The sequence below is a fragment of the Myodes glareolus genome, chromosome 14 (assembly GCF_982192425.1).
Source record: "Myodes glareolus chromosome 14, mMyoGla1.1, whole genome shotgun sequence".
In the NCBI taxonomy this organism is placed as follows: domain Eukaryota; kingdom Metazoa; phylum Chordata; class Mammalia; order Rodentia; family Cricetidae; genus Myodes; species Myodes glareolus.
The window spans coordinates 38,802,452-38,828,306 of NC_142039.1; the positions used below are offsets into that span (position 1 = coordinate 38,802,452).

General features: G+C 40.9%; 1 protein-coding gene across 1 annotated transcript in view; it reads left to right on the top strand.

The window, feature by feature from the left end:
- Aoah (acyloxyacyl hydrolase) overlaps positions 1-25,855 on the top strand; it is a 196,278-nt gene that overhangs the window by 57,106 nt on the left and 113,317 nt on the right. Inside the window, exon 5 of the mRNA XM_087896443.1 lies at positions 23,715-23,774. Within this exon, the coding sequence (XP_087752569.1) occupies positions 23,715-23,774 (60 nt within the window). The remainder of the gene's footprint in view (positions 1-23,714; positions 23,775-25,855) is intronic.

A 25,855-nucleotide genomic window follows, 5' to 3' on the forward strand; every position in this document is an offset into this window, starting at 1 on the left:
GTAGCCTATACACCGGATTTCACTTCTTTATCTCCCCGTTTGACCACCCTCTTTCCCTTGCGGTACAGGCATTTGAACCGTGGGTTTTTCACATGCCAGCACACACCTCCCTTTTTAGATACCAACCTGGGAACATTTCAACAGTGCTCTTTGGCTGGGAGGGAGCAGAGAAGATTTCATCTGGAGGTGTTCAGCTTCCACTCAGGGACATCCTGGGCTGCTGGGCAGCCTGGGCCCCTCCCTCTGCAGCGGCCTCAGGAGCTTTCTTTGCTATCCCCAGACTGCTCCAGACCTTGTCCCTCTCCCCTAAATGCCCATTACCAGTCTCTATCTCTGCACACAATCCAGAAAGGTGAGGTGCTCCCTCCAGAATCAGGGCTCTCTGCCTTGAGCTTTCCTTAACAGCAGTAACTGGCGTGTCCTGAGTACCTCTTCCAGACTCTGGGGAAGAGGTTATGCTTCATCTTATCTAGTTGTCCACGTAATCATAAGGCATGGGCTCCATTAGGAACTCTTGCTCCCATGGAGGAAGTGGAACACTAGAGAGGTTAGTAAATTGCTGCAAATCACTACTCCAGGAATGAGCAGCAATAAAAAGGATTGGTATCCGTGCCTCTCCCCTCAGAGATGTGGCTGGTGTCCCCATCACCCGGTGGGTTTTTGAGGCTGCCTTGAATCCCACCACTAGGAAGAAATAGCGTTAAATATTCACTTCATTTTAAAACTAGATTACACCGCAGTCATTTCTTAAGCTGCTGACCATGTGTGTCAGCTTGTTGTTGTTGTTTGGGGTTTTATTCTTTATTTGTTTGTTCATTTTTATTTTTGTTATTCAAAATCATATTTAGAATATATATTTTTAAGCATAGAAGACCATTTTTTTATTCCCATGGAGTTCAAGTCACTCATATAGAAATGCAAATATATCTTCAGTCCCCAAGGTTTACCTATGACAAACCTGTGAATGCCTCAAAATAGCCACTACTCTGAAATACCACTACAAATCAATTCTTTCATATAAAATTTTACTTTTGAATTTTATGTTGGTGGAATTATTCAGAACACATGAGCCTTGGTTTACAGCGGTTAGAACTCTACATTTTCTATTTCATCACTGGTAGAAAACCAATAAGCAGTCAGCAGAAATTGAAATCTGGATCTTGAATTTTCATCTTTTCTGTGACTATATCTCCTGATCAATGAAGAAACCACCTACACACTAACATACCTTGTTGCTAACATTTGGGGCTACGGTGTTTTCATATGTCACTATGTCCACCAAACACCCATATTGGTGTGTATGTATAAGATACTCGGCCCTGAATTATAAACTGGCTCTGTGTTGGACAGCTCTGCCCACTGTAGCTCGTGTAAGTGCCCTGAGAGTCTCAGGTGATGAAACTAAGGATGCTGAGTGGTACGTACAGCATATGCATTGCAGGCTCATCTCAACTTCCACCTTCTCTATAAAACAATTCCCAGCTCTCCCCCATGAGATGCCAATTATCTTCTCAACCATCAGCATAGACCAACTTCCTTAACTTACAATGTGCTGATGACTGACCAAAGCGCTTCATATATATTAATTCAGTTAATATTATAGCGGTGATATTGTTGTCTACATCTTTTATGCTAAGATAGTAAGGTTACATGAATTTCCTTATTAGGATGTAAGCATATGGGGAATAGTATGGGTATAAATGAGGGACGGGGAAGTGAGAAAAGGTAGAAGTAAAATGTGCAGGTCCGTATTGCAAAGAGTGCACACAAATAGTCTCTAGGGAAGGGGTGAATTTCACCACCCTCCTCTTTGCACACAAGACAGAAGAATGACTGATGCTGGGGTATATGTTCATGTGTACAAGGCCTCATTGGACACATTGCCTTACACCATAGCTTACAGACTAAAATTCAACTGTAGCTCTCCCTTCCCCAACTTCACGCTCTGGGCCCCCCAGTCCTGAAATTCCCAGCAGACTCTGTAGACTTTAGCAGACCACTCTCAGTTATGACCATGCTACAGACATCTTCCTTATACCAGAATCCCAAACGCACATGCAAGACTGGTGCCCAGCCCCCCCATTCACATTGAAAGAAAATTATGTTCAAATTGTACACCTCTGTGGAGCTAGGTCCTTCTCGTTCTCTCGGGCCTCCAGGACAACTGCCTGGAGGAAGATCACTGTCTTAGGGAGCAGGCAGACTTCAAATAAGCTTCCATGATGAATCCAGTTCCGTAGGAGCCAGAAGCCCTCTGACACCGAGAGGATGCATGTGTGATGCACAGGGCATTCTGAGATCAGGTTCATAGGAAGCTAACATATATGGTTCTGGGAAGAAGTTGGTCTGCACTTTAATTAAATAAAAGTGGTACGTGACAATTTCTTGTATGGCTGAAAAATAAACACGTGTTTTAGGACTTTATTTTATGTGGAAAAAAATCTGTCATCTCTTTTAATTCAAGTTCTTAGTTTGCACAGAGCAAGGGCTAAAATCTCACGATCAAAAGTAGAAGTCTTCTGACATTCCTTCTTCAGTCGCTTCTATCCTGTGCAGATGATGCTGCCCTTCTGCTCACAATGCTGCCCTTAGCCTGTGAGCTCACACCACACTTTCAGATGTTAAAATCTGCTCTTCCCAAGCTTTTCTTCTCTTAATAAACTTTGTACTTTTCAGCAATTTTGTCACAGTAGCAATGATTAGAGCTCTCCGGAGGCTCAATAAGGAAGAGTTGTTGTCTGGTCTGGATAGCGCTCTAACAGGTCAAGCTACCCAAAACATCAGCATTAACCCAGCTAAGGTGGTCAAGCACCTGATTAAGAGAATATTCCACAGGAAGGTTGATTTGCATTAAGTCGTGCTAAGGTGAGATGGGAGAAATAATTGTCCCTTCAAGGAGATAATAAACATTTCCTTTCCAGAAACTCCACATCTCATGCAGTAACTTTCAGAGCTGTAGTCAGGGTTGGGTTAAATCTGCCAATTTTCTGAATTACTCAGAAATTTATTATTTTTGCTTCTTTGTCCTTCATTTGGATACTTGCCAAAATGTAGGCATGCTTTTCCAGACACTTTGGGCTTCCTCCCTTTTTCTCTGCCGTTCCCTTCGGCTTCATTTCAGACTGCCTTTTTGCTTTTGCAGCACCCATGGCTAACTCAAAGTGCAGGGCTTTATCTCTTCCTGCTCTCCATCTCCCTCTTCCAGGCAGCCACAGAGACTTATAGTTCACCTGCCCTAAGCTTTTCCTTTTAAATTTGAACAAAATTGTTACCAAGCTTCTTTCTAAATCAGTTCTCAAATTCTTTGATTAACAAGAAAAAAAATCCTCATTTTTCTTGGTAATACATGGCATCCCAGGTGGGTCTTCCCAAAATTTCCAGTAACTATCGAATTTACAAAAAGTTACTGGAACAACATAGAGGATAAACCCTCACCTGAGTTTAGTCTCCCTAGTATAAGCATAGCGTCGTTTAGTCAGAGCTAAAGGAAGCGGCGCTGAACTATTTTATTTGCTCGACTATTAACTGAACTCCAGGCTTAATTAAAGATACCATTACTTTTATCGCTAGCATCTGCTCTTTGTACACGTTCCATTTAGTTCCATGGTGGTTTGAATAAGAATGATCCACCATAGGCTCATATATTCGAATACTTAGTCACAAGGTAGTGGAGATATTCCAACGGATTAGAAGGACTAAGCTCTGTGGCCTTGTGGAAGCAGGTGTGGTCTTCTTGGAGGGAGTGGAGGGAGTGTTTCCCTGGGGGTTGGCTTTGAGCTTCCAACAGCCCAAGCCAGCTCAGTGTCACTCTCTTCCTTGGCCTGTGGACACGGATGGAGGTCTCAGCTACTGTCCCAGACCTTAGTGCTAGCTTGTGCCCCGTCAGGATGACAATGGACTGTCTTTGAAATTGTGAGTGGTTTAAATGCTTTCTTTCTTAAGCCTTGCCTTGGCCACGGTGTCTCTGCACTGCAACAGAACGGTGACTAAGACTCTTCACGTCTCCATAGTGTCCTATGGTGGTGACAACTTCTTAGTCTTTCCTTGCTTTTCATAACCTTGATGTCTGCAACATGCATTCAAAGAATGTATGTTTGATATTTTTCTTTTGGTAGACAGGGTTACAGTATTTTTAAAAGAATAGCAAATAGAAAACATCCTTCTTCTCACATCCTGTTTGGGGTGCATTATGCCTTATGACCATCTATAAAATCAACCTGAATCACTTAGATAAGTGCTGTTGGCCAGGTGCCCCCCCCCCCCGTATGGTCATTATTTCCCTATTCTTCTTATTTTGTTGTTTAGAAGTCAGCTTGGCCTATACTCAAGGTGACCAGGGAGGACCAAGCCCAGTCTTGTAGAATAAAGGTTTTGGTTACATTGATTGCAATTCTTCTGCAAAGAAATATATTCTCCTCCAAGATATTCAGAAAGTCATTTATTTTTAAGTGTAGGCTGGTGTATTTGTATTTGACATGCTGTGTTATTATAGTCTAACTCTGGATTGCTTCTTTCATGGCTCAACTTTTCTAGTCTCACCATCATCTGGAACTCTTTGGAGCTCCCGTATCCCATTACATGCCTTTTCCTTTTTATAAGCTCTTTCTTTCCCTCTGGGTTTCTCAGCCAGGCATAGCTTGCCATGTATTTTTTTTCCAACCACAACCATGGAATAAGCCATTTATATCAAGAAACTCTGGTTTCTTTTGTTGGACAATGATATTTAGAAGCCAAGATCTGGACACTTAAAATGTCCTTGACTCCTAGGGTCTTGTTGCTTCTAATCCTTCTCGGTGTAGTGCCAAGGATCAATGCACACCTGCACACAAAACTACAATGCTATGTTTCTGTCCATCTTTTGTGTGTGCACATGTGTGTATGCTTGAATTCCTACTAATCTCTCCAATTCAAATCAAGTTTTACAGGGCCAAACTTACAGTGTTTACTATAAGTTGAGTCTGAAAGTTGTGAGTAGGATGTGAACCCAGCCTCCCCGTGTTTAGCACAGACTGGAGCATATTCAGAGTGGCGACTGCTTGGAGCCAGAGACAGCTCTTGCGTCAGTGACAAGGAAATACACTGAAGGGTTTAACTTTCAGAAAGCTTACACAAGTGTGCCAATGTCCCCCATACTAATGAGTCTACACAGCCGTTCACCCGCTCAGGCATCTTCAAGTAGCGTTTCTTGAGAACTGACTGCATTACCAGGATGCTGATTCAGGAACCTGCCCTGTTATCTCTTTTTACTATTATCAGCATGCAGGAAAGATATTCCTATTTTGTAAACAGACTTCTCTAAAGTCTCTTAGCATCTAAAGAATAATTCTTTTTCTTTATTTCAGCCAAAAATTATTGATGTAGGAGGAATTATGTACATCAGTATTCCAACAAATGTGGCTGATAATAGAGATGCAAATGGCCATGGCGGTGGTGCAGGGGGTGGGGGAGGCTAGTAAATAAACAGTGGGGAACAGACAGTTCTTTGAACAGGGAGTTCAGGGAGGGATAGGAGTCTGCAGAGGAAGGCTGAGCTCTGCTTGAGAAAGTAGAACAGGCTGCTAAGTTCTCTCACAGGAAGCCAGGTATCTTCAAAGGGGGATTGGAAGTCCATCCCACCCTCCACACACACACACACACACACACACACACACACACAGCCCACACCTCGTCTGCTGTAGCACCTGAGCAACGATCCTTTGCGCCCTAGGTGAGAGTTCTGGTACTGGAGCCCGGGCTTGAAAGTTGTTGAAGACCTGAGAGCATTGTCCCTTCTGCAATGGCCTTTTCTTTGTTATCTGCTAAGATTCCAGATATCCAAAATCAAATATGCATTTACCCTCATCATCCTTTTCCCACAACTATTCCTTGATTTCCACTCGCTTTCGATGAATTTGTCAAACTCTTTCTAGTCTTTCCTTGAACAGCATCGCGGACTTAAGTATTAAATGTTGGACTCTAAGATTGTAAGACTGGAACTACACTGGCCTTATCTGCCTATTTGCCTCCACTGCCTGACATAGAGATGACACACTGAAGATGCCCTAAAGGTCTATAGAGTAAATAAATGGACAGCAATGTGAACCCAGACTTACCTGCAAAATATGAACAGTCAAGCCTTTGTGATGCTCTCTACTCTTCGACCAAACTTGTTGGTGTCTGCTTTCCCAGCACACATCCTCATTTTCATAGAGCCAATATGGCCAGGGAAATATCTCATTCCAGTTTTAGAGTTGGGCCTTCCTGCTGCTAAGTTCCAGATGATTCACAATGAACAATGAAAATCTATTCTTCCCTTTCTGGTAAGCCTTTCTGGCCCAGGTCACAGTTACATCTTGGGAATGTCTATCCCAGTCATTCCCCTATTGTGACAGTCAGTGCACTAGGAGCCCTGCACTTGAATGAGAACCATCTGAGGGCATATAACTCCTGGAATCAAATAGGTATTCAATAAATGGTGACTGAAGAATCCACAAATCAAAACTAAAATGAAATTGGCAAGAAGATTGCCATATACTCTCTTGCCTGTTCACAATCAAATGTTCTTGTAGTAACTAGCAATTGTTTTAGTCAGAAAACCAATATCTACTTCTAGGATTCATTTTGTTCTGTGTATGTCTATGTTTTTTTAATTCATGCCTGTTTTCTAAGACCTAAGCGTCTTGAGTTTGCATGTGTCCCTTCATCACTGTAATTAGGGCTTATCATTTTGTGATAGATACTGAGAAAAAAATGAATTAAATGTTCTCAGCTTAAAGGAATTCCTGTGTCAAGGAAACAATAACGTCTCTCATCAGCATCTCGCCAGAACCCACATGACTTCTCTCACACACGATTCTAAACGATAGCCGCTCCAACCCCAAACTAGACGAAGCATTTTCTCTGTCTTGTTTGGTATTTAGTAACTTCTCTGGCTTGTATTTGTTCTGCCTTAACTGTGCATAGTGTCTAAGCAGGATTTCCTTATGCATCTAAGTGCTGAAAATATACACTATTAAGTAAGGAAGAAGCTAAGTGTGTGGGCATCCAAGCTGCAGTCAAGAGAGTTTTCTCTGTGCATGGTAGCAGCTTACTACTGTTAGCAAAATATTAGAAAGTCCAATGTTCTTTCGGAAGGAAAGAAAAAACAATTTACAACCCCTCACCTTAATTTGGTACCTTAATGTTCTAGAAGAGTTAAAGTTGGTCAAATTCAATTAAAATTAATTGCTTAAACCGATGGCTATGCCTGAATGATTGCTAGACCTTTGTGTACTGAGTCCAGAAATAAACTAATCAAAAGCATATTTGAAAAAGCTGACAGGTTTCAAAACACAGACAGTCATATCTTATTTTTACAGTGCACCTTTCCAAAGCTGCTGCTGCATGATAGATGCACATTAGGGGTCAATAACAGACAATCCAACCTTGGCTCACACATATCCTCAATGATCTTCCATACAGTTTTCAGTGTCCTAACTTTGCATATGAAGAAAAGGTTGAGAAAGATGTTTGCTGTGTGTTTTAATTGATAATACCTTAAAACTTCCAGTTTACATATCCAAGAGTTTTTGAAACAATGAAACAGAAAATAAATGCCACTTAGAAATGGAAATTAGTGGCAAAACATGGATTCTTCACTTATATCTTAGAGCTAAATGCTGGACATGGTGTGTGTGTGTGTGTGTGTGTGTGTGTGTGTGTGTGTGTAGACCAAGAAGTCCATACTTCTTGGTATAAGAAAAGTATTTAATATTATGCTTCACAAAGAATTATTTTTCTATAATCCAAAGCACTCTTAAAAATCAGTAAAGAAAGAAATGACTAAGGACCACAAATAGGTTCCTTTATAGAAAGAAAAAAAAGTCAAAGAACCAAGATCTAGGGGTTAAAAACTCACCTGTTTTCATCATTAAAAAGGAAAAATTTTAAACTAGAATCCCTTTATTTCTCATATATTCGCTGCCACATAAGTCTTTTATGGGCATTAAGCAATAAGTTTATATGGAAATACTAACGGCCACCAAATCAAATTGCTCCATAAATATCTGAGGTACAGAAACACTGGTGAAACTGAGCTGAAAACATGGTTGAACTTGACTTGCTCCACACTCTTTCCTCCAAGCATCTCCATGATCTTGCCAGAGAAGCCAAGATGGACTTCTTTTTACTATCTAGACTTGGAATCTTGGACAAGATAAATATTTAGATTTTCTTAGGGATTTACTTATTTGGGAGCCATTAAACACGAGGAAATGTCAAGAATTTTGGTAGCAAAACAAAGATACAGAAAAGTTACCCTTGAGTGAAAGGGTACATGGAAGGGATCAGAAGAATCCAGGAAGAAAGTCTTTATATGATGCTCAAGATATTTTTAAAAATCTTTCTTATTTTGGCTCATGGTTTTGGAGATTTCAGACCTTGCTGCTCTAGATTTGTGTCGGAGATTATGGCTAGAGCACACAGGACAGTAAACCTGCATGATGGTGGGCTGTCCTGCAACCACCCTCTCAAAGGTATATCCACAATCACCTAAACCACTCATTATATACCATGTCTTTGACATGGCACCCTTTAGGGTGTATTCTACACCCAAATGTAGCACCAGGGTTACAATTCTGAAAAGAAAATTCTAAGTACTGATTACGACACAAAGCAGTGCAAACAAGGAACACTCAGGCATCGAAGGTCATAAGAGGAGGTCATCAAATTTATAAATCTTAATGGTGAAAGTAATTTCCCACCTAAGTCTCAGAAATCAGAATATAGTTTCCGTAGTCATTGTGTACATATTTTTTTGGGGGGTGTTATTGCTGTTTCTATGTGAATAACAAAATGACAATATAATAAAAATGTTTCTTATTCTTGAGGACTTCAACTGCCTCGAAGAATTTGAGTTTTCTTCTTAGCTCCAGAAAGCTCATGACCTTGGTGAATTTGAATAGTTCTAAAAGATCTTTTGAACTTTGCAGTTTTAATGACTTCTGTTGACCTTTCTCATGATGAGTCAACCAAAGCAGAGTTCAAATAGGAAGTCTTCTCCTCCTAGAAAGTTTATTTCTAAAGCTCCAAGTAAAGCCAGGTCCTGTGGGATATGTCCCCAGTCTGTTCATTCCACTTTCCTACCACTCACTAAGAGTATTAACTAATCATAATGTCATCATTTAATGTCTGTCTCCCATTAGGGTGTAAGTTCCATGATAGCAGAGAGAGTCTAGCTGTGCCATTTCCAGCAAGTTCCCCAGAGCCCAACACAGCTCACTGCATGTATTAATCACTTATTAACTAGTAGTTGAATGAAGAGTAGGGCAAAAGGGATAATGCCCTTCCTGAACTCCACAACGAATTTACACCCTAGTACCTAGAAGGTGTAAGTATAGCACCTTTTATGGCAAAATGATATTTTTGGACGTGATTTAGTTAAGGATCTCCAGACAGGGGAATTATCTTGGATTATCTGTGTAAGTCCAATGTAATCACAGAATTCTTATGTGAGGCAAACTTTAGGATCCAAGTGAAAGAAGAAAATGTAACCACAGGGCATGGGGAGATGGCATAGTTGGAAAAATGTTTGCCACATAAAAATGAAAACCCTAGAATGTATGAAAACCCTGGTACAGCAGCATGTGCCTGCAATCCCAACAATGAAGAGGCAGGGACAGGCTCCCAGGGGGTCACTGAGCAGGAAGCCTAGCCTAATCAGGAAGTTCCAGCCAACAAGAGACCTTTACCTGAGAACCAAGGTAGACAGCTGAGGACCAAGGCTGTCCTTTGCCTCCTCATGCACAGCACACAATAGGCACACACGAATACATACATACATACATACCCACAAAAAAAAAGCAAAGAAAGGGAAGGAAGAATAGAGAATAAGAGGAAAATGTGACAGTAGAGGGAGGGCATGAAGTGATAGATCATCAGACAAAGGGATGTCAGCAACAACTGGAGGGAAAGCAAAGGTCCTCCTTTGGGCCCGTCCAGAAGGGACATGCCTTGCTGACACCCTAACGTACCCTAGATTTCTTACCTCAAGGACGGCATGAGAATAATTTCTCATTCTTAAACCACAGCTTTTAAGGTAATTTGTTACAATGGCTGAAAATGAACCCAAGATGAGTGAGATCGCTCAGTTGGTAAAGGTGCTTCCTGCCACGCCTGATGACCCATAGGACCCACCTGGTAGAAGAGCTGAGCCGACTCCAGCAAGCTTTTCCCTGACCTATATATGCATACCACGGCATCTGCATGCGCGCGCACACACACACATACACGCACACAAAGATGTGTGTATGTAATAAAAAGAATATGACTACAAACTTTTTAGTTGTCTAACAATGAGTGAGGTTTATTTAATGACTTGAGGGCAAATAGAAAAACAGCATAATTATAACAATAATAACCCACCATTATAAAATTGGGGTGGAACATACAATCTGACTGACACGATTATTTACCAAAAATCATTTGTTTGTGGAATGTGCCAGCATCCTATAAATACAAATAGACCTTAGAGTCACACTGGAGAGCTGTCTGTATGCCCAGACATTAAGGCAGAGCGAGTCAAAGGGAACAGGTGGCAGTTGGCAAAGCCTTTGACAACCCCCTTGGCAACACTGGGTCTTCATGGGCTCGTCTCCAAAGTGGGGTTTAGAATTGTTTCTTCTGACTTTGCAAAATTAATATAAAGTATAGTGCTGAAGTGTATATCATGTTTGTTACAGAACTAGAGGCAGAGCCTGCAGGATGGGTCCATGGTAAAGAATACCTGCTGTGTAGGCCCTGTGACCTGAGTTGGATTCATAGAAGTCATGGTGAAAGGAGAAAAATGACTCCCAAAGTTATCTACAATATCCACATGTGCACATGGTACATATGTGCCCACACTCATACTTAAATCACACATACGCATGTGTGTGCACACACACCCTGCACACATACACGTGGTATAACTAATAAATATAAACCATTTTTCAAAAGTCAAGAAAGCAGAGAAGAAAATTCATGGTAGTATAAGTTGCAATAGTCCTGGTGCTTATTTACTTACTGTTCTCATTGCTATCATCCTCTATAAGGAAGAAAGGTTCATGGTTTGAGACGTTCTAGCCCATCACAGCATGGAAGGCATGACAGTAAAAGCCTGAGGCAGTCCCGGAAGTCATGTCAGCAGTCAGGAAGCAGAGAGAGTCAGATGTTGTTGCTCAACAGGTGTTTCTTTTCCCTGTTTTATTTAGTCTGCAGGGTGGTACACCATCACCCCATAGTTCAACCTCTGTATACGAGTCCTCACAAACCCAGAGATGTGTCTCCTAGGTGATTCTAAATGCAGTCAGGTTGATGATATAACTTAACCAGCACAGTGGTGATACTAATAGCGTCAATAAATAATTGGAAAGGAGTAGGACAGATAAAGTGCTAAATAAATTGATTTTTAAGTCATTGCTTAAGGAAAGAAAGTGATAGCCATGATGCCAACAGTACTTGCAGCTATCTATGTCATACAACATGAGCAGGAAAGACATGAATGCAGCTGTCAATGCGATCTGCATGAAGATGAGGCAGTGAGCAATGAAGAGAAGGCATTTTTAAGGAAGCAGCCTTTTCTCCAACTTTCCTAATACTTTAATCTAGAAGAAAACAACATGAATTTGACTTTATTTTTCTATTTATCTTAAAGTTATACATGCCTACCAGAGCTGGAAAATGTCAGACCATGAAAGAAAATGGGCTTTGCTGAAGCTAAATCCTGGGTATTGGCAAATAGTCACTGTGTTACCATGGCACACAGATAAAAATACACCTGTAAATTCCACCCAAAGGCCAGGCTGCCCGAATGAGATGGACACTCACAAGCATGTAATATCTTGCCTTGGTATTTCTACTTACTGGAAATCACCTCAAAGTCCTTTTCTGTACTTTTTGACTGGCTGCTTCTAGTATGCTTGACGTAGTCATTTTGGGATGCTATAAAAAAGTATGATTTTATATATATATATATATATATATATATATATATATATATATATATGTGTGTGTGTGTGTGTGTGTGTGTGTGTGTGTGTGTGTGTGTGTGTATAAGGTTTTCAAATAATGAATTAAAACTTTCATTTAAAAGTATCATACATTACAAATAACTGAAATTTATTTCTCAGTTGTGAGATCTGGAAGTCCAATATCAGGGTCCCATTCTTCCTCCCAATGAAAGCAGATTCTTGTTATATCATCAAGTAAGGAAGAAAGAGCATTTCTTGGTGAAAAGCATCTTCAGTTTTATTTATTTGATATTGTTCTTTCAAGACAGGGTCTCCCCATTTAGCCCAGGCTGGCCTAAAACTCATGATCCTCCTACATCTGCCACGTAGGTGCCAGGATTACATGTGTGAGCCACCACACCTGAATGCCTTCTTCTTAGGGTAACAAATCCCCTGTGTCAGCTGAACTCTCATGACATAATCACACCCCCAGAGTCCCACCTCTAAACTGGAATAAGAGCTTCAAGCTGTGGATTAGGAGAGAGAGCACACAAGCATTCACTATACTGAACTGCCTTGTGCTGTAGTCAGCTATGCTCTTATCTCCTTGGTGGAACAGTAATGACCTTGGATATAGCATCTTCTAAATGCAGCATCATTTTAAAGGTAAGCTTGTACTCTTAATTTGGGTGTAAGGGAAAACCTGTTCTCATAAACTTTTGGAAAAAAAGTTAGAGTAAATGAGCGATCACTCCCCACCCCCAAACCTCCTCTTTCCCACGTACTCTTGACAATTAGAATAAGTCATCCATCTCAATCATCATCGCTTCCCTTCCCGGGGGCTTTCTCCTTTGTGGAAATCTGTCACTGCTGTCAAAAGCATGGAGTGAACAAAGACACTCTGGGTACTTTTCAAATCTACTGCTGCTATAATTGATAGCATGGAACACGATCACAAAATTGTCACTGTGGAAACGTGTGCCCAACAACACCATTTATCTTTACTTCCTTCATTCCTACACCCCAGAATCTAGTTCTTTAACTTCTTGGAACACAAGGAAGATGAGTTAGAGACTGTGTCTTGTCCAATTCACCACTCTTTTACAGTGTCAAGGAGCACCAATATAGATGCCTAAAAACCCCTGTTTACTGTCTTTTTTCCATACTTCCCGGTCATAGTTGATGTGGTCCAGTGCTCTTGGCTGAAGCATTTCAGTTGGAGAATGCTCAATCTATATAATACCAGTCCCCACAAAGCACTGCAAAACCATTAACATGTTGACATATTCTGCGACTCTCTAGCAAAAGGATTTAGTTCCCAGAGTTCCCAAACTTTCTTTTATCTTCTGGTTTACCTCACCTATTAACATCTCTTAGAGCAAAGTGAAAAGCATTGGTCATGCACAAAACAAATCTGAATTAAATTTGGACTGTGTTATTCATCATTTCTGTGGCTTTGGATAAAGTTTTTATTTCCTCTAAGCCTTGGCTTATCTCATCTATAAAACAGAAATACTCATTACTTTCCATAGCGTATTGTATCAGTAGTTTACTGCCAAGCTCTCCCCATATTATAGAGTCTTACGTGTCTCATTATGGCACTAGTAAACAGTTCATGAAACAACATAGCTTAGATATTCAGCAAGTATCTATGAGATGGGTGAGTGGAATGAATGGCTGCATGAGAAGTGACTGATGGAAAGGAAACTGTCTCCCTTTCACGCTTATCCATGTGCACACCCGAATCTGGATTACATGGATTTCTACCCAGGTACATGACTTCTTGACAAAGGAAACCAAGCTTCTTGCTTGACTATCTGACATTGTACTTGGCATTCGCCATGTTTTTGTGAACCCTCATGAGTCCTATTTTCTTGCTGGAATTAAAATTTCAGTTAAAATTTCATTCTTGGAAACCAGGACGATAGTGGTGGAAAAGATGCTGGCATAGAAACCTGAGTCAGTCTTGCTTCTGTCTTCAGAAAGACACTCATTAAATTGTGAAATCTCCGTGTCTCTTTTCCATTCGTAAAACACAAACTATAATACTGTTTTTCTAAGGTTCAACATCATTGAAAAACAGCATGAGTTTACATAGGTTAACATAATTATTACCATTCTTCAGTTGTCTATTGGTATAACAACTCAAAGTAAAAGCCAGAGTTGTCGTCATTAGCACTGATGCCAAACTAATGTCAAGTTTACCATTTTGTTATTAATATCTACATTTTATAGAGGAAAAAAACTGCAGAGCAAGATGCTAAAGTTACTTGCCCAAGGTTCCACAACTGGCCAATGATGAGACTCAAACTCACAGGCACCATCCTCTCCAAATTCATGTTAAATGACAATTAATAATAAAATCATGGCCTCTGATCAGTATTGTGTTTTTAAAGTTTCTACTAAAGATGGAAGTTTCGTCACATTGGAGCTTCCAGACAATGCCATTTTCCTTCTCTCTGTTCCCATGTGGTTTGTCAGAATTCTAACAAGGCACCCTTTTGTCCAAGAAACTGATAGTAATGAACCTAACCTCTTTCTCTTCTGTTACCCAAACTCCTCTTAGGTCAAGATCGAGCATGCTTGGTCATCATCACGCTGGAGAGTGAGAGAAGTTGTAACCATATTCTGGGGCTGCCATGGCATATTGCTTAAACACCAGGAGTTCTGTGCTTCACAGTTCTAAAGACTGGAGGTCTATGATCAACATGTCAGCAATATTAGCCTCCTGAGTAGAGTGTGACCTGTGTTCCCTGTCCCTCTCTTCTGAAAATTTCTTGTCAATCTTTGGTATTCCTTATAGATGGCATTCTCCTGTATCTTCATGCCCTCTTTCCTCTCTTTTATATGTCTTTTTTTCTTCACATGTTGAAATTATAAAAACACCACACACACACACACACACACACACACACACACACAGACAGTCATACAGGCACGTTCAACACCAGTATGACCTTATCACATCTTACCAATTTCACCTAGAATGGCCCTGTTTCCATTTAAGGTCATGTTTGGGGTCTTGAACATAGGAATTTAGGTCAAATACAATCCAACTGGTGACATCAATCAATAATTAATCTCAAAGCTTTTTTGTCTGAAGACTTTGAAGCAGCTCTGGTTTGAATTGACAACTAAATTACACTAAACAGATGTTTCTTAGCAAACACTAGTATGTACCCTGATAGACTGTTGATTTCCCATGGCATGTTGCCCTTGGGTACTTGCCAACACTTGAATGTAGAAGTCCAGTATATATACATGAATATATATGTTCATGGTTCTTTGAACCATATGTTCAGGCTGAAGGCTTATTGCTTTGTGAATCTGTGTGATGCTTTCCTTGTGAACCCACTCATAAGGATGCTAAATAGATAAAGAGGGTTTGAGGTTTGAATAAGAAAACCTGATAATCAGCTGAAGAAAATAAGAGGATCTGAAAATATCTGGCCTTACCTAACCCCAGAATCAAGTGAATGTTCGAATGGAAGACCAAATCTCTTGTTGCTGGTGAGGAATCTGCTTACATTGTCTGATAGATGCTATATCTGAGTGGGAAGTAGCATCCTGTCTCCCTTCCACAGGTTTCCTATCTGGCCACTTTCCACACCCTGCCTTTCGCTCAAGTGCTCGTTAGACTACGTATTCCAATTTAAAGTATAACTTTTTAGAATATGGAAGAGCAGTCTTTCTCCTTTATAAACAAAGATGGAAATCAAATATCCAACATTCAAGGGTTACCAAGGAAAAATACTACTTTTAAAAATTTTTGCTTACAGTGTGTTTGTCATTAGGACAAGTAAGTCAAGCTACCTTCTGAAGTGTCTCTGACTTTTCACATCATTTTTTTGGTAGAAAAATAGTAATGTTTTATATAGATTATCTGCTGTATTTAGGCAAAAGTTCAGTTTGAATTAATAAGTATTAGATTTGACACTTTGATCTTTATTTTTATTGATTGTAGTCTGTAGTGGTTTTTGTTGCAAAGAGATGTTTCCTTGACGAGGGTGGAGACTACACTTACGTGGACATAATGACAAATGTTTACAGATTGTCCATAAGGATTGTGCTAGTTGAGTAAATCAGTGGCTGTAGATTCTCCTCAATGGCCATGATTTCATTAGCGCCTAGGTTTTCAGCACCAGACATGGTCTCCCTCCTGCTGAATGGATTTTTAGACTAGTAGAGAGCTGTTAACTACCTCTAAGGTATGTGTGCCATAATATTGCAACAGTGCGAAGCTGCTCCTTGATGTGGCTCCTCAGCATGATGGTTGAATAGAATTGTTGGTTGTTTTCCTCACTGGGAAGCTTGCACAGGACCTTCTGGTACCATGAAAGTGAATCCTCAGGGAGGGGTCATTTCCAGCTAAGGGGTCTCTGGGCTCTGTTTCTGAGGTACATGTTGTCTTCAGCAGTAGACAACTATCTTCCACCCCTAGGGTGTTATCAAGGGCAATATCAAAAGGTTGTATATTAACCCTGGCCAACAACTCAAAGAGGACTCTCAAGTCTCATATTGGGGTTTTGCCTGGTGGCCGTTGGCTCTTAGAGGAAGCACCATAAGCCCAGATGAGAAAAGCTTATTAAAACAAAATATGTGTATTTACACATGGGCTTTAGTATATTATAGATTCTATTTTTTGTTTGGTAAATAGTTAATAGTATGATTCCTTGTGGCTTTTTTTCAAAAAGTCTTAATGCTGTTTGACTTACCTCACCTCCTTCCTTCTTTTGTATTTAACTCCTTCTCCCTTCAATAAGGAGCTCATGTTTTCCCACTTTCTTTATCAGACAACTTGTACACTGCTATTCCTTTGCACCCACCTTATTGTGTATTTACCTCCCTCTTCTTCCATAAAGAGACTCACCGTTTCTCATTTTTACTATCAGATCACTTGTATCAAGGTGGGGGCTGGGTATAAGGGAAAAGAATACACTTTCTTAAAAGCTCTTAATAGCCAACTCTAACTCAAGAATAAAGACAAGGTCTCACAATATAACCCTGTTATATAACCATGCTGTTATATAACCAATATAACCAAGCTGACCTTGAACTCCTGGAGATCTGCCTACCTCTGCCTTCAGAATGCTGGGATTAAAAGCATGAGCCGCTATGCCCCAATGCCCCTCCACTCTCTAGCCATCATTCACTTGTCCAGGTTTCTTTTGTAGCCAAAATCTCTGGATTTTCCAATATACTGATCCATATATTTTACCTCTGGACCCCTATGATATTCCTGACAACTAAAATGCTCATTATCTTTCCACCCATTTCCACCTTTGAAAACTTAGTGCAAAACTGCTTCTTCCTGAAGCCAGCTCAATGTTCCTCTTTTCCCAAGTAGAGGCATCCACTCTGGTTTCCTTTACTTGCCTCATTGTCACACATTCCAGCGTGTGCCTGTCTGACTCCCCAAGTAATTGTCAAAATTCACATAGGCAAGGAGGTAACAGCTGTTTTTACACAACTCTCCAACTCTGCACTCCCTGGCTTGGCACCTGCTGCGGTGCCTTCAAGTCAGAAACATTGGCTGGGTAATGGGAAGAGCAGAAATCCGAAATGTGCAGAGCTTGCTCGGTCTTCATTTAGTAATCTTCATCTCAATCACCTGGTGACTCATTTCAACATGTCTTCATAGACGTTGAGAGACCCAAAGTAATGACTCCGAGCCATTAAAGGTAGTGGACACCAATACAACAGGACAGTTCTAGATGTATCCTGAATCTATGATTTTTCCATAAAAATAGAGGAACTTGGTCTTTGTCAACATTGATGGCTCTGTAGAACAGGGAAAGGGGTGACTGGGCTTTGAAGTCTAAAAACTCTGGGCTCTTTTCATAGTCTGATGTAAACAGAGGATTTTATGTCCTGCCCCTTCCTGCAGCCACTTCTAAATAATTGCTCAGAGACTTAATATTAATTACATACGGCTTGGTCTATAGTTCAGACTTATTATTAAGTAGCTCTTACATTTGAATTATCTTATTTCTATTAGTCTATATATTGCCATGACTTTTACCAGTCTGCTGGCATCTTATTTCCTGGGTGATTGTCTTGCATTTCTCTTGGCTCAACCCTTCTTTCTATTTTATTATTATTATTATTATTGTTATTATTATTATTATTATTGAACTCTACATTTTTTTCTGCTTTCCTCCCTATCTCTTCCCTCCCCTTCAACCATCTCCCAAGGTTCCCATGCTTCCAATTTACCCAGGAGATCTTGTTTTTTTCTACTTCCCATGAAGATTAGATCTATGTATGTCTCTGTATGTCTCTCTTAGGGTCCTCGTTATTGTCTAGCTTCTCTGGGATTGTGATTTGTGGGCTGGTTTTCTTTGCTTTCATTTTTCCTGTATTCAGTTTGACTTTCCTGCCTAGATATACTCTGGCTTGCTATAGACCAGAACAGCATTTTTTATCAAAGAATGAGAGCAACATATATTCAGGGTGTACAGAAGGGTTAGCCCACAGCAGACAGACTCCAAATAGGCTTTTTAATCCTAGAAGAGTTGCCTGCCTTTTTGAGTGTTCTACATTGTAAAGCAGGAATGATTGTACTTCCTGGGAATAATGAGAGATTTGAGCAAGAGCCCATCTTAAGCTGCAAGACCACTGATAAGCCTTCTCACACTTTCTCAAATTCACAGTGTAGTAATTGATAATAAATAATCTCTGCACTCCCCTAAACACTCAAGCATCACACACAGCTGTACTAACCCTGAAATCAAATGGAAGATTTACTCACCCATGTATTCCATGCCTGAGCCTTTAAAACCATGATCTTATTTAGGGCCCTTATCTGTACCTTATATAGTTAATAGGGAGCCTTCTCGGTCCTGGGGTGAGGCCAGGGTGGGATCCAGGGCATCTTCTGAAACTTCCCTATACTCTTTGCTTCATTGCTGAATAAAGCACCTCAGCATTGTTTGGATCTCATATAGAAACAGCTCTCTGAGACATTAGTCACAGTTATCACCCAGAAACTCCAGGGGCAAACTGTCAAGAAGCTGCAAGGATGCAAGAGTGCCCTTGCCCCAGCAGACTTAATCAGAGGGACTGTCTCTACATCACTGTAACACTGAAGCTAGAAGTCAATACCCCCTCTTCACTTTCCTTGATATATAAAATAAGGAACCCTATTTTTCTTGCTTAACATAATAATGATGTTTTTAATTTAAAAGCTTATAATTGTATATATTAACTGTACATGACAATATGTGACCTAAGTGTATTTTAACACAAGTATGCGTTGTGTGTTGGACACATTTTCCCTATTATGCCCCTGTGCCTTTCCCTTACTCCCCCTCCCCCTTTCCATAATCCTCTTTGTTCCCCTACATAGTCTAACTTCTATTGTCATGCCATCTATATATGATCTATTGACCTACTTAAAATCTCAGAACCACTTAATGTATCCAGTTGCATTTATTTTCTTGCAAACAACATAAATTTGTTCTTTTTATGGCTGAAAAATAATATATATATATATATATATATTTTTCTATACATCCTTCTGATGGTCAGCTAGGCTGTTTCTATAGCTTAGCTGTTGTGGACATCGTTGCAGTGCATGCTCAAGAATCTCTGTGATGTGTTGACTTGGAGTCCTTTTGGTAGGTACCCAGACTGGGCCCGGCCATACAGAGCTCCAAGGTAGCAAGACTGGCTTGTTGTCATCCCAGTAGTGTGGAAGAGATCCCTTTTGCCCAGATCCTTGCCCATGCCTGTCACTTGTTTTCTTAATGACTGTCATTTTGACACCAGTGAGATAGGGTATCAATGTGGTTTTAATTTGTATTTCCCCAGTCATTAGGAATATTGAGCACTGTTAAAAGTATTGATTGACTATTTGTGTTGTTCTTTCTTTTTTTTTCCTTTGAACTCCCAATTTATACAGTTAGCCTGACAAGTAAATGTATACATTACATTGGTGACTGGGTAGCTTATTTTCTTATTGCTTGGGTTTTTGAGTTCTCCATATATTCTACCTATGCTCTATTAGATGTAAAGCTAGAAAGTATTTTCCAAATCCTTCAGGCTTTCTCTCCACTCAGTCAATTATTTCCTTTGCTGTACAGAGCTTTTCAATTTTATAAAGAATTGCTTAACAATTATTGGCCTTATTTTCTAAGCAACTAGACTCCGTTCAGAAAGTCCTTTCCCATGTCTGTATCTTAAATACTTTTACCTGGTTTTTTTCCTCTAACAGTTTAAAGGTTTCCACTATTGCATTGAGGTCTTTGGCCCATATGTAGATGATATTTGTACAGGGCGAGAGATGTGGATCTAGTTTAATTCTTTTACATCTTTCTACATGTAGACAATTGTCCCAGAACCATTTACTGACAAAGCAGTGTTTTCTTCAATTTTTGGCATCTTTTTCAAATTCAAGTTTAAATTTATATAGGTTTGAGTCTGAGACGTCTATTCAATTACTTTTCTTTTCTTTTCTTTTCCTTTTCTGGCACCATTCTATTTTCCTTGCAGAATAACTTGAGATCAGGGATGCTGATACCTCTAATGGTACCATTTTTGCTCACAATCACTTTACAATCTGAGATATTTGTGTTTCCATACTAATTTTAATATTTTCTTCCTTTTTTGTTGATAATGACATCGGGATTTCGATGGAGATTGCATTGAATCTATAGACTTTTTTAACAATTCAAAAATTTTCATAATATTATTTATTCTAATCTATAATCAGGGAAACCTTTCCTTCCTCTGGTGCTTTCTTTGATCATTTAAAGTCTTCGTTATAAAGGTTGTTCTCTTCCTTGGTTAAACAGGAAGCAGAAATAACAAAAGAACCAGAAGGTCGTGAGAAGGGCCATGACGTGTTGATGACTACTGGGGGTAAGGGAGTCATGTTTTTCAGCGGTTTAGCTGCTGATCAGTGACATTTCTTCAGTCAATAAATTCTTACCCTTGTGCAGTCAAGGAACCCTAATTAAACTAAGTGGGTCGGGTCATGTAGACAGAGGCTGCTTGTTCGTTTCCCGGCCACCCGGACCCGAAATAATCACACTGATACTATATTAATTGCAGAACTGACTGGCCAATGACTCTAGCATATTCCTAGTTAGCTCTCACATCTTAAATTAACCCATTTCTTTTAATTTGTGTATTGCCACATGGTTGTGGCCTACCAGTAAGGTTCCATCCTGCGTCTGACGACTGTCTTCTGTGGCGGCTACATGGCTACTCCTTGACTCTACCTATCCTCTCCTCCTCTATCCGCTTGGAATTCCCACCTTGTCCTATTATGCACTGTAATACAGCTTCTTTATTAACCAATGGTATTCACAGCATACAGAGGGGAATCCCACATCAGGATCATACACAAAAAGGCAAAGTGAAGATAGGAAGGGACTTATTGGGAAGAAAAGACCCAGTAGGGAAGGGAGGGGTGCAAGAAGGAAATGGGGATGAAAAAGAATAAAAGTTGCTATATGAAAGTATGAAACTAATAAACAATAAAGAACTTTAGATCAAGTAACGTGGTGTCTCAAGGCTGCTCTGGTCACATGCTAAGAGTTTTGTAAGAGGCTTCTTCCCTTCCTCTGTAGTTACCAAAAGTAGAAATTCCCCATCTCTCTACTTCCCTTCCTTCCTTCCCCTGCCATCTCCTGTTGCCTCCCTTTCCTTCCCTATCCCTCCCCTTTTGCTCCCTCTTCCTTACTCTCTCTCTCTTTCCCTCTCCATGTCCCTTTCTCTTTCCCTCTCTTTCTCTCCCTCCCCTTTCCACCATCTCTCCGTTACTAAGAGTACAGTAAACATAAATGTTTTCTTTTGGCTTTTATTTTTATATCTCTTGAGCACCTGCCATGTGGGTGAGATGTTGTGTTGGGCCCTGCAGATGTTGAAATGGGCCTCAGCATGCAAAGGGCTCCATCCCGGGTGAAAGCTGGGCACATGAAGAAGGTAGGACATGGCCTGGAAGATTCACATGGAGAGAATGAGTTTGAGGCTTACAAGAATGGTCAAAAAATAAATCAGCACGCGGATATGGTGTCTGTCATACTGGACACATCAGAGGAGATTAATTTAAACAAGTATATAATTTCCAGGTTTTCCAGAATTCTTAGAAAAAGCCCAAGATAATTCAGTAAGGTTAATTGTAGTGGGCCACTTTCTAATCAGTCTTCCTGTCAGGGAGAGCCATGTTTTCAACTTAAGTACTGTCATTAATTCTGTTGCCCCTTATGCCAACAGACAGCAATGGACACTGGGTATGGCATTGGCATGCAGCATAGAGAAGACTACCGGATGGCACCATCACACTAAGGCCTTAGCACTGCCACAGGTTTTTATTTGATTTGATTTTTTGCACAATGGTGTTTTAGTTTCCTAAGAAGCATACCTTGTCCCCAGGTTCCCTGGACACCAAGACCAGTTGGAGAGCATCATCTTTGTTCGGGTTATTGCTGTGCCCTCTTAGCTACCCACCAGCCTATTGCCTTTGACCTAAGACACATGCCTGTTGTCCTCTGAACTTGAGCCAAAGGAGCCTGATTTTAGGCAGACACTGGGGTGGGGTTTCAGTGTCTACCCACGGAGGGTGGGTGGAGCTGGCTTGGAGTCCTTCTTTGTGGGAGCTTCTTCTAGAAGGTTCACTCTGACTCCAGCTCAAAGTGGGAGGTCATTCCACTGCTCCTTTCTCACCACGCTAACCACGGGCCTGCAGTGAAGAAAAGGAACTCATCAAACAATATACAAAAGTTAACAGTCACCCAATTCCTGAATGTCTGCTAATAAGTCAAGCCAAGGCCCATATCTCCCATGAGGCTTACTCTTGCTGTTGTTTCCATCTCAAATGTCTCCTTCCTTCATAAATGTTCACTGCTTCAACACAAAGACAGCCTTATCAGTGACCTAGGGTGGGCGTTACCCCCAACTCCAGCTTCAGATGCGATACAAGAGCAGGAAACGGACTTTTCCAGTGAATATGCCAGTCACTGAGCAGGACATGTTAGAACTGTCGGGGGGCAGTCCAGAGAAGGGACAGTGGGACTAGCACATGTATGCTGAGTCTGGGATACCAGTGGTGAGAAGCCGTGCGTGACATGACCTCTCCCCAAACCTCAAGTTGTGCCTGTCTGCCTCCTACAATCCAGCGGTCCTTGGAATTTTCATTGCTACCTTTCCTGGCAATGAGCTAACTCTTTACATTTGCAATGTATGTATACTTCAGAGGTGTGGTTAAATGCTCTAGAAATGAATGCAAGAGAACAGGAGAGAGATATAGAACCAGGAGAGGAGAAGGTAAATGACATGTGGATTGAGTTATCTGACAGTGGTTGCACCTGCTGTGCTGGAGGTTCTGTAGAACTGTTTATAATCTGCTTGGGACAGAATTTACAGAGGGGCCACTCACTCAGGGACGCCAGTGCGCAAACGCTGTCAGGGAGCAGAGGTTCAGGATATTGTCTGCCAGCCCTGCTTACTGACCTGGAGCCAGCTTTTTTGCTTTAGTACATTTGCCTTCTTCATCTAATGCAGTAGTGATGTCTGTAAGGGCTGTTGTAAAGACTGCATGAAGTGACATTTGAAAGGTAATTAGCATAGCGCATGGTACAAAGTCTTAATGAGGGCATCTAGGCATCTAGTAACAATAATTGGCTTTCTGTAAATTATTTTATCAAACAATAGCGAAACAGTTCATTTACTGCAGATTTGCAGACTTTGATTCTAATTGTAGAAAAGACACATAAGCCACAGGTGAAAGAGGAGTTATGGTGCTATCTCATTTTGCTTCCATAGGAGGCCTGGAAATTTACGCTGGAGAAGGCAAGACACATCCTCAAGAGGTCCACTACCATGGTAAGCAACCAGCTGGTAGCAGGTCAGCCTTTCTCTTGGTGTGCTCTCCTCTCACAGGCCCTGCTCTCGTATTCCAAAAGCCAGAGGATTCTCTGGACAAAGCCCAGCAATACTACAGTAACTTCTCAGTGAAATAGGAACATGAGCTCATTTCCTTTTTTTTTTTTTTTTTTTTGGTCTTGCACTTCACTATGTGGCAGGCAGTACCAGCCCAGGTACTCTGACATTTAGGGCTGTCTCCTTTGCAGGAGCTGTCATGTGCTTTGTGATATCAAACACCATCTCTGTCATTTACCCACTGCATGCCAGCAGCACTATCCATCACCTCCTACTGTATTATTGTCATGATGTCACCAAGCTGAGAACTCCTGCTCTCTGACAGACCATTCTAGAGAAAGCTGTGGTCTCCTCTCTTCCTCTTTGTAAAGCACCACCATATCAGGCAGTGTTTCACTTCGCTGAGCCTCTGTCTCCCAGCTGTGGGATTAGGACAACGTCAGTATCTTCTGCAAATGGACTCATAGATCGTCAAAGCACCTGCTTCCCTGCAGAGGACTTAGCACCCAAGAATGGGAAAACCGCCCCAACCACTGCTCAGCTCCATTTGCCCTCTTCATAATGACTCTTTCTCAACAGACAGAATGCTTAGCTCAAACCAGCCAGCTAAGGGTTTGACTTACACCCCTTTCTAAGGAATTGTTGGAATCCTGCCTCAGCAATTATACTTTCAATTTTTGTAAGTGGGGCAAGTCAGTCCCAGTTGAAAGGGAAGCTGGAAAGTAGGCTGAATGCTGGATGCATTCCACAGCAGGGAGGGTGCACAGTGACAGTGAGGATGCATTCCACAGTAGGGAGAATGCATGGTGACAGTGAAGATGCATTCCACAGCAGGAAGGGCGCACGGTGACAGTGAGGATGCATTCCACAGCAGGAAGGGCGCACGGTGACAGTGAGGATGCATTGCACAGCAGGGAGAGAGCACAGGCATTGTCATGGGCTCCTCCCCTCCAGCTTACCTCATCACTCACTCTCTGACAACTTGTCTCATAGTATTGATTTAGGAACAAAGGAACAAAGGGGAGGGAAATCACTCATGTCAAGGCTGACCAGACTCAGCAAGTAAAGGTCGTCCAAATGTATTTAAATAATAAACAAGCAGTTTTATTCTGTGTGCCCTATACAATATTTTCAGATGGCAACCTGAAGAGGTCCTGTGAGTTTTGATGAGCAAGGCTGACCCAAGTTAAGTGGTAGCAGAAGAGATATTTCTACAGAATTGGTTAATCCATCACCATGTCAGCTTCAGCACTCATTGCTTCATTCACAGAATAATTAAAGGTCAGTAGTGGCCAGTTCATCTAGTCGGGTGAATATGTTGAATAATAAGCAGAAAACCACGAAATCTCCATGACCAGCACCTTCAAAAATCTGAGCGGAATGGAGGACAATGCGATTGTCTTTTGTTCTTCTCAGTACAGATTTAGGACTTATTTTAGGGCATTGTTTATTTTACTGGCACAAACTGCCTTGGCACAACCTCAAAGGCTAATTAGGATTTTACAAATTTTTTTTTTAATTTTTGTCACCAGACTTGAAAACATAATTGGTGAGGCACGATTCCAATTTCAAAATAAAAAAAAAATCTATTGACTGTTCAACAATTAAGAAAGAAAACTTCCTTAAAGCTCCTCTCAATGTGTTTACTCCAGACTGAAATCATCAGGAAAAAAAAAAAACCAAAAAAAAAAAAAAAAAACCAACTGTCTTTGACAATCTGCTCAGGGAACTTGGCTGTAATCAATTCTGCCTGATGGCTAGTGTTAACTGCAGAAATATTTGCCAAGACTCGGTGAGCTCTTCCTCTCGGCCTTCTCCTATAAAAGTCTGGACTGGCAGGAGTGGGGAGAAGGCTTGGAGGTTAAGAGTATCTACTGCTTTTGCAGAGGACTGCAATGTAGTTCCCAGCATCCACATCAGATAATGTATAACCTCCTGTAACTCCAGCTCCGGTGAATCTGACAACCTCTTCTAGCCTCTGAGAGTATTGTACTCTCAAGGACATACACACACACACACACACA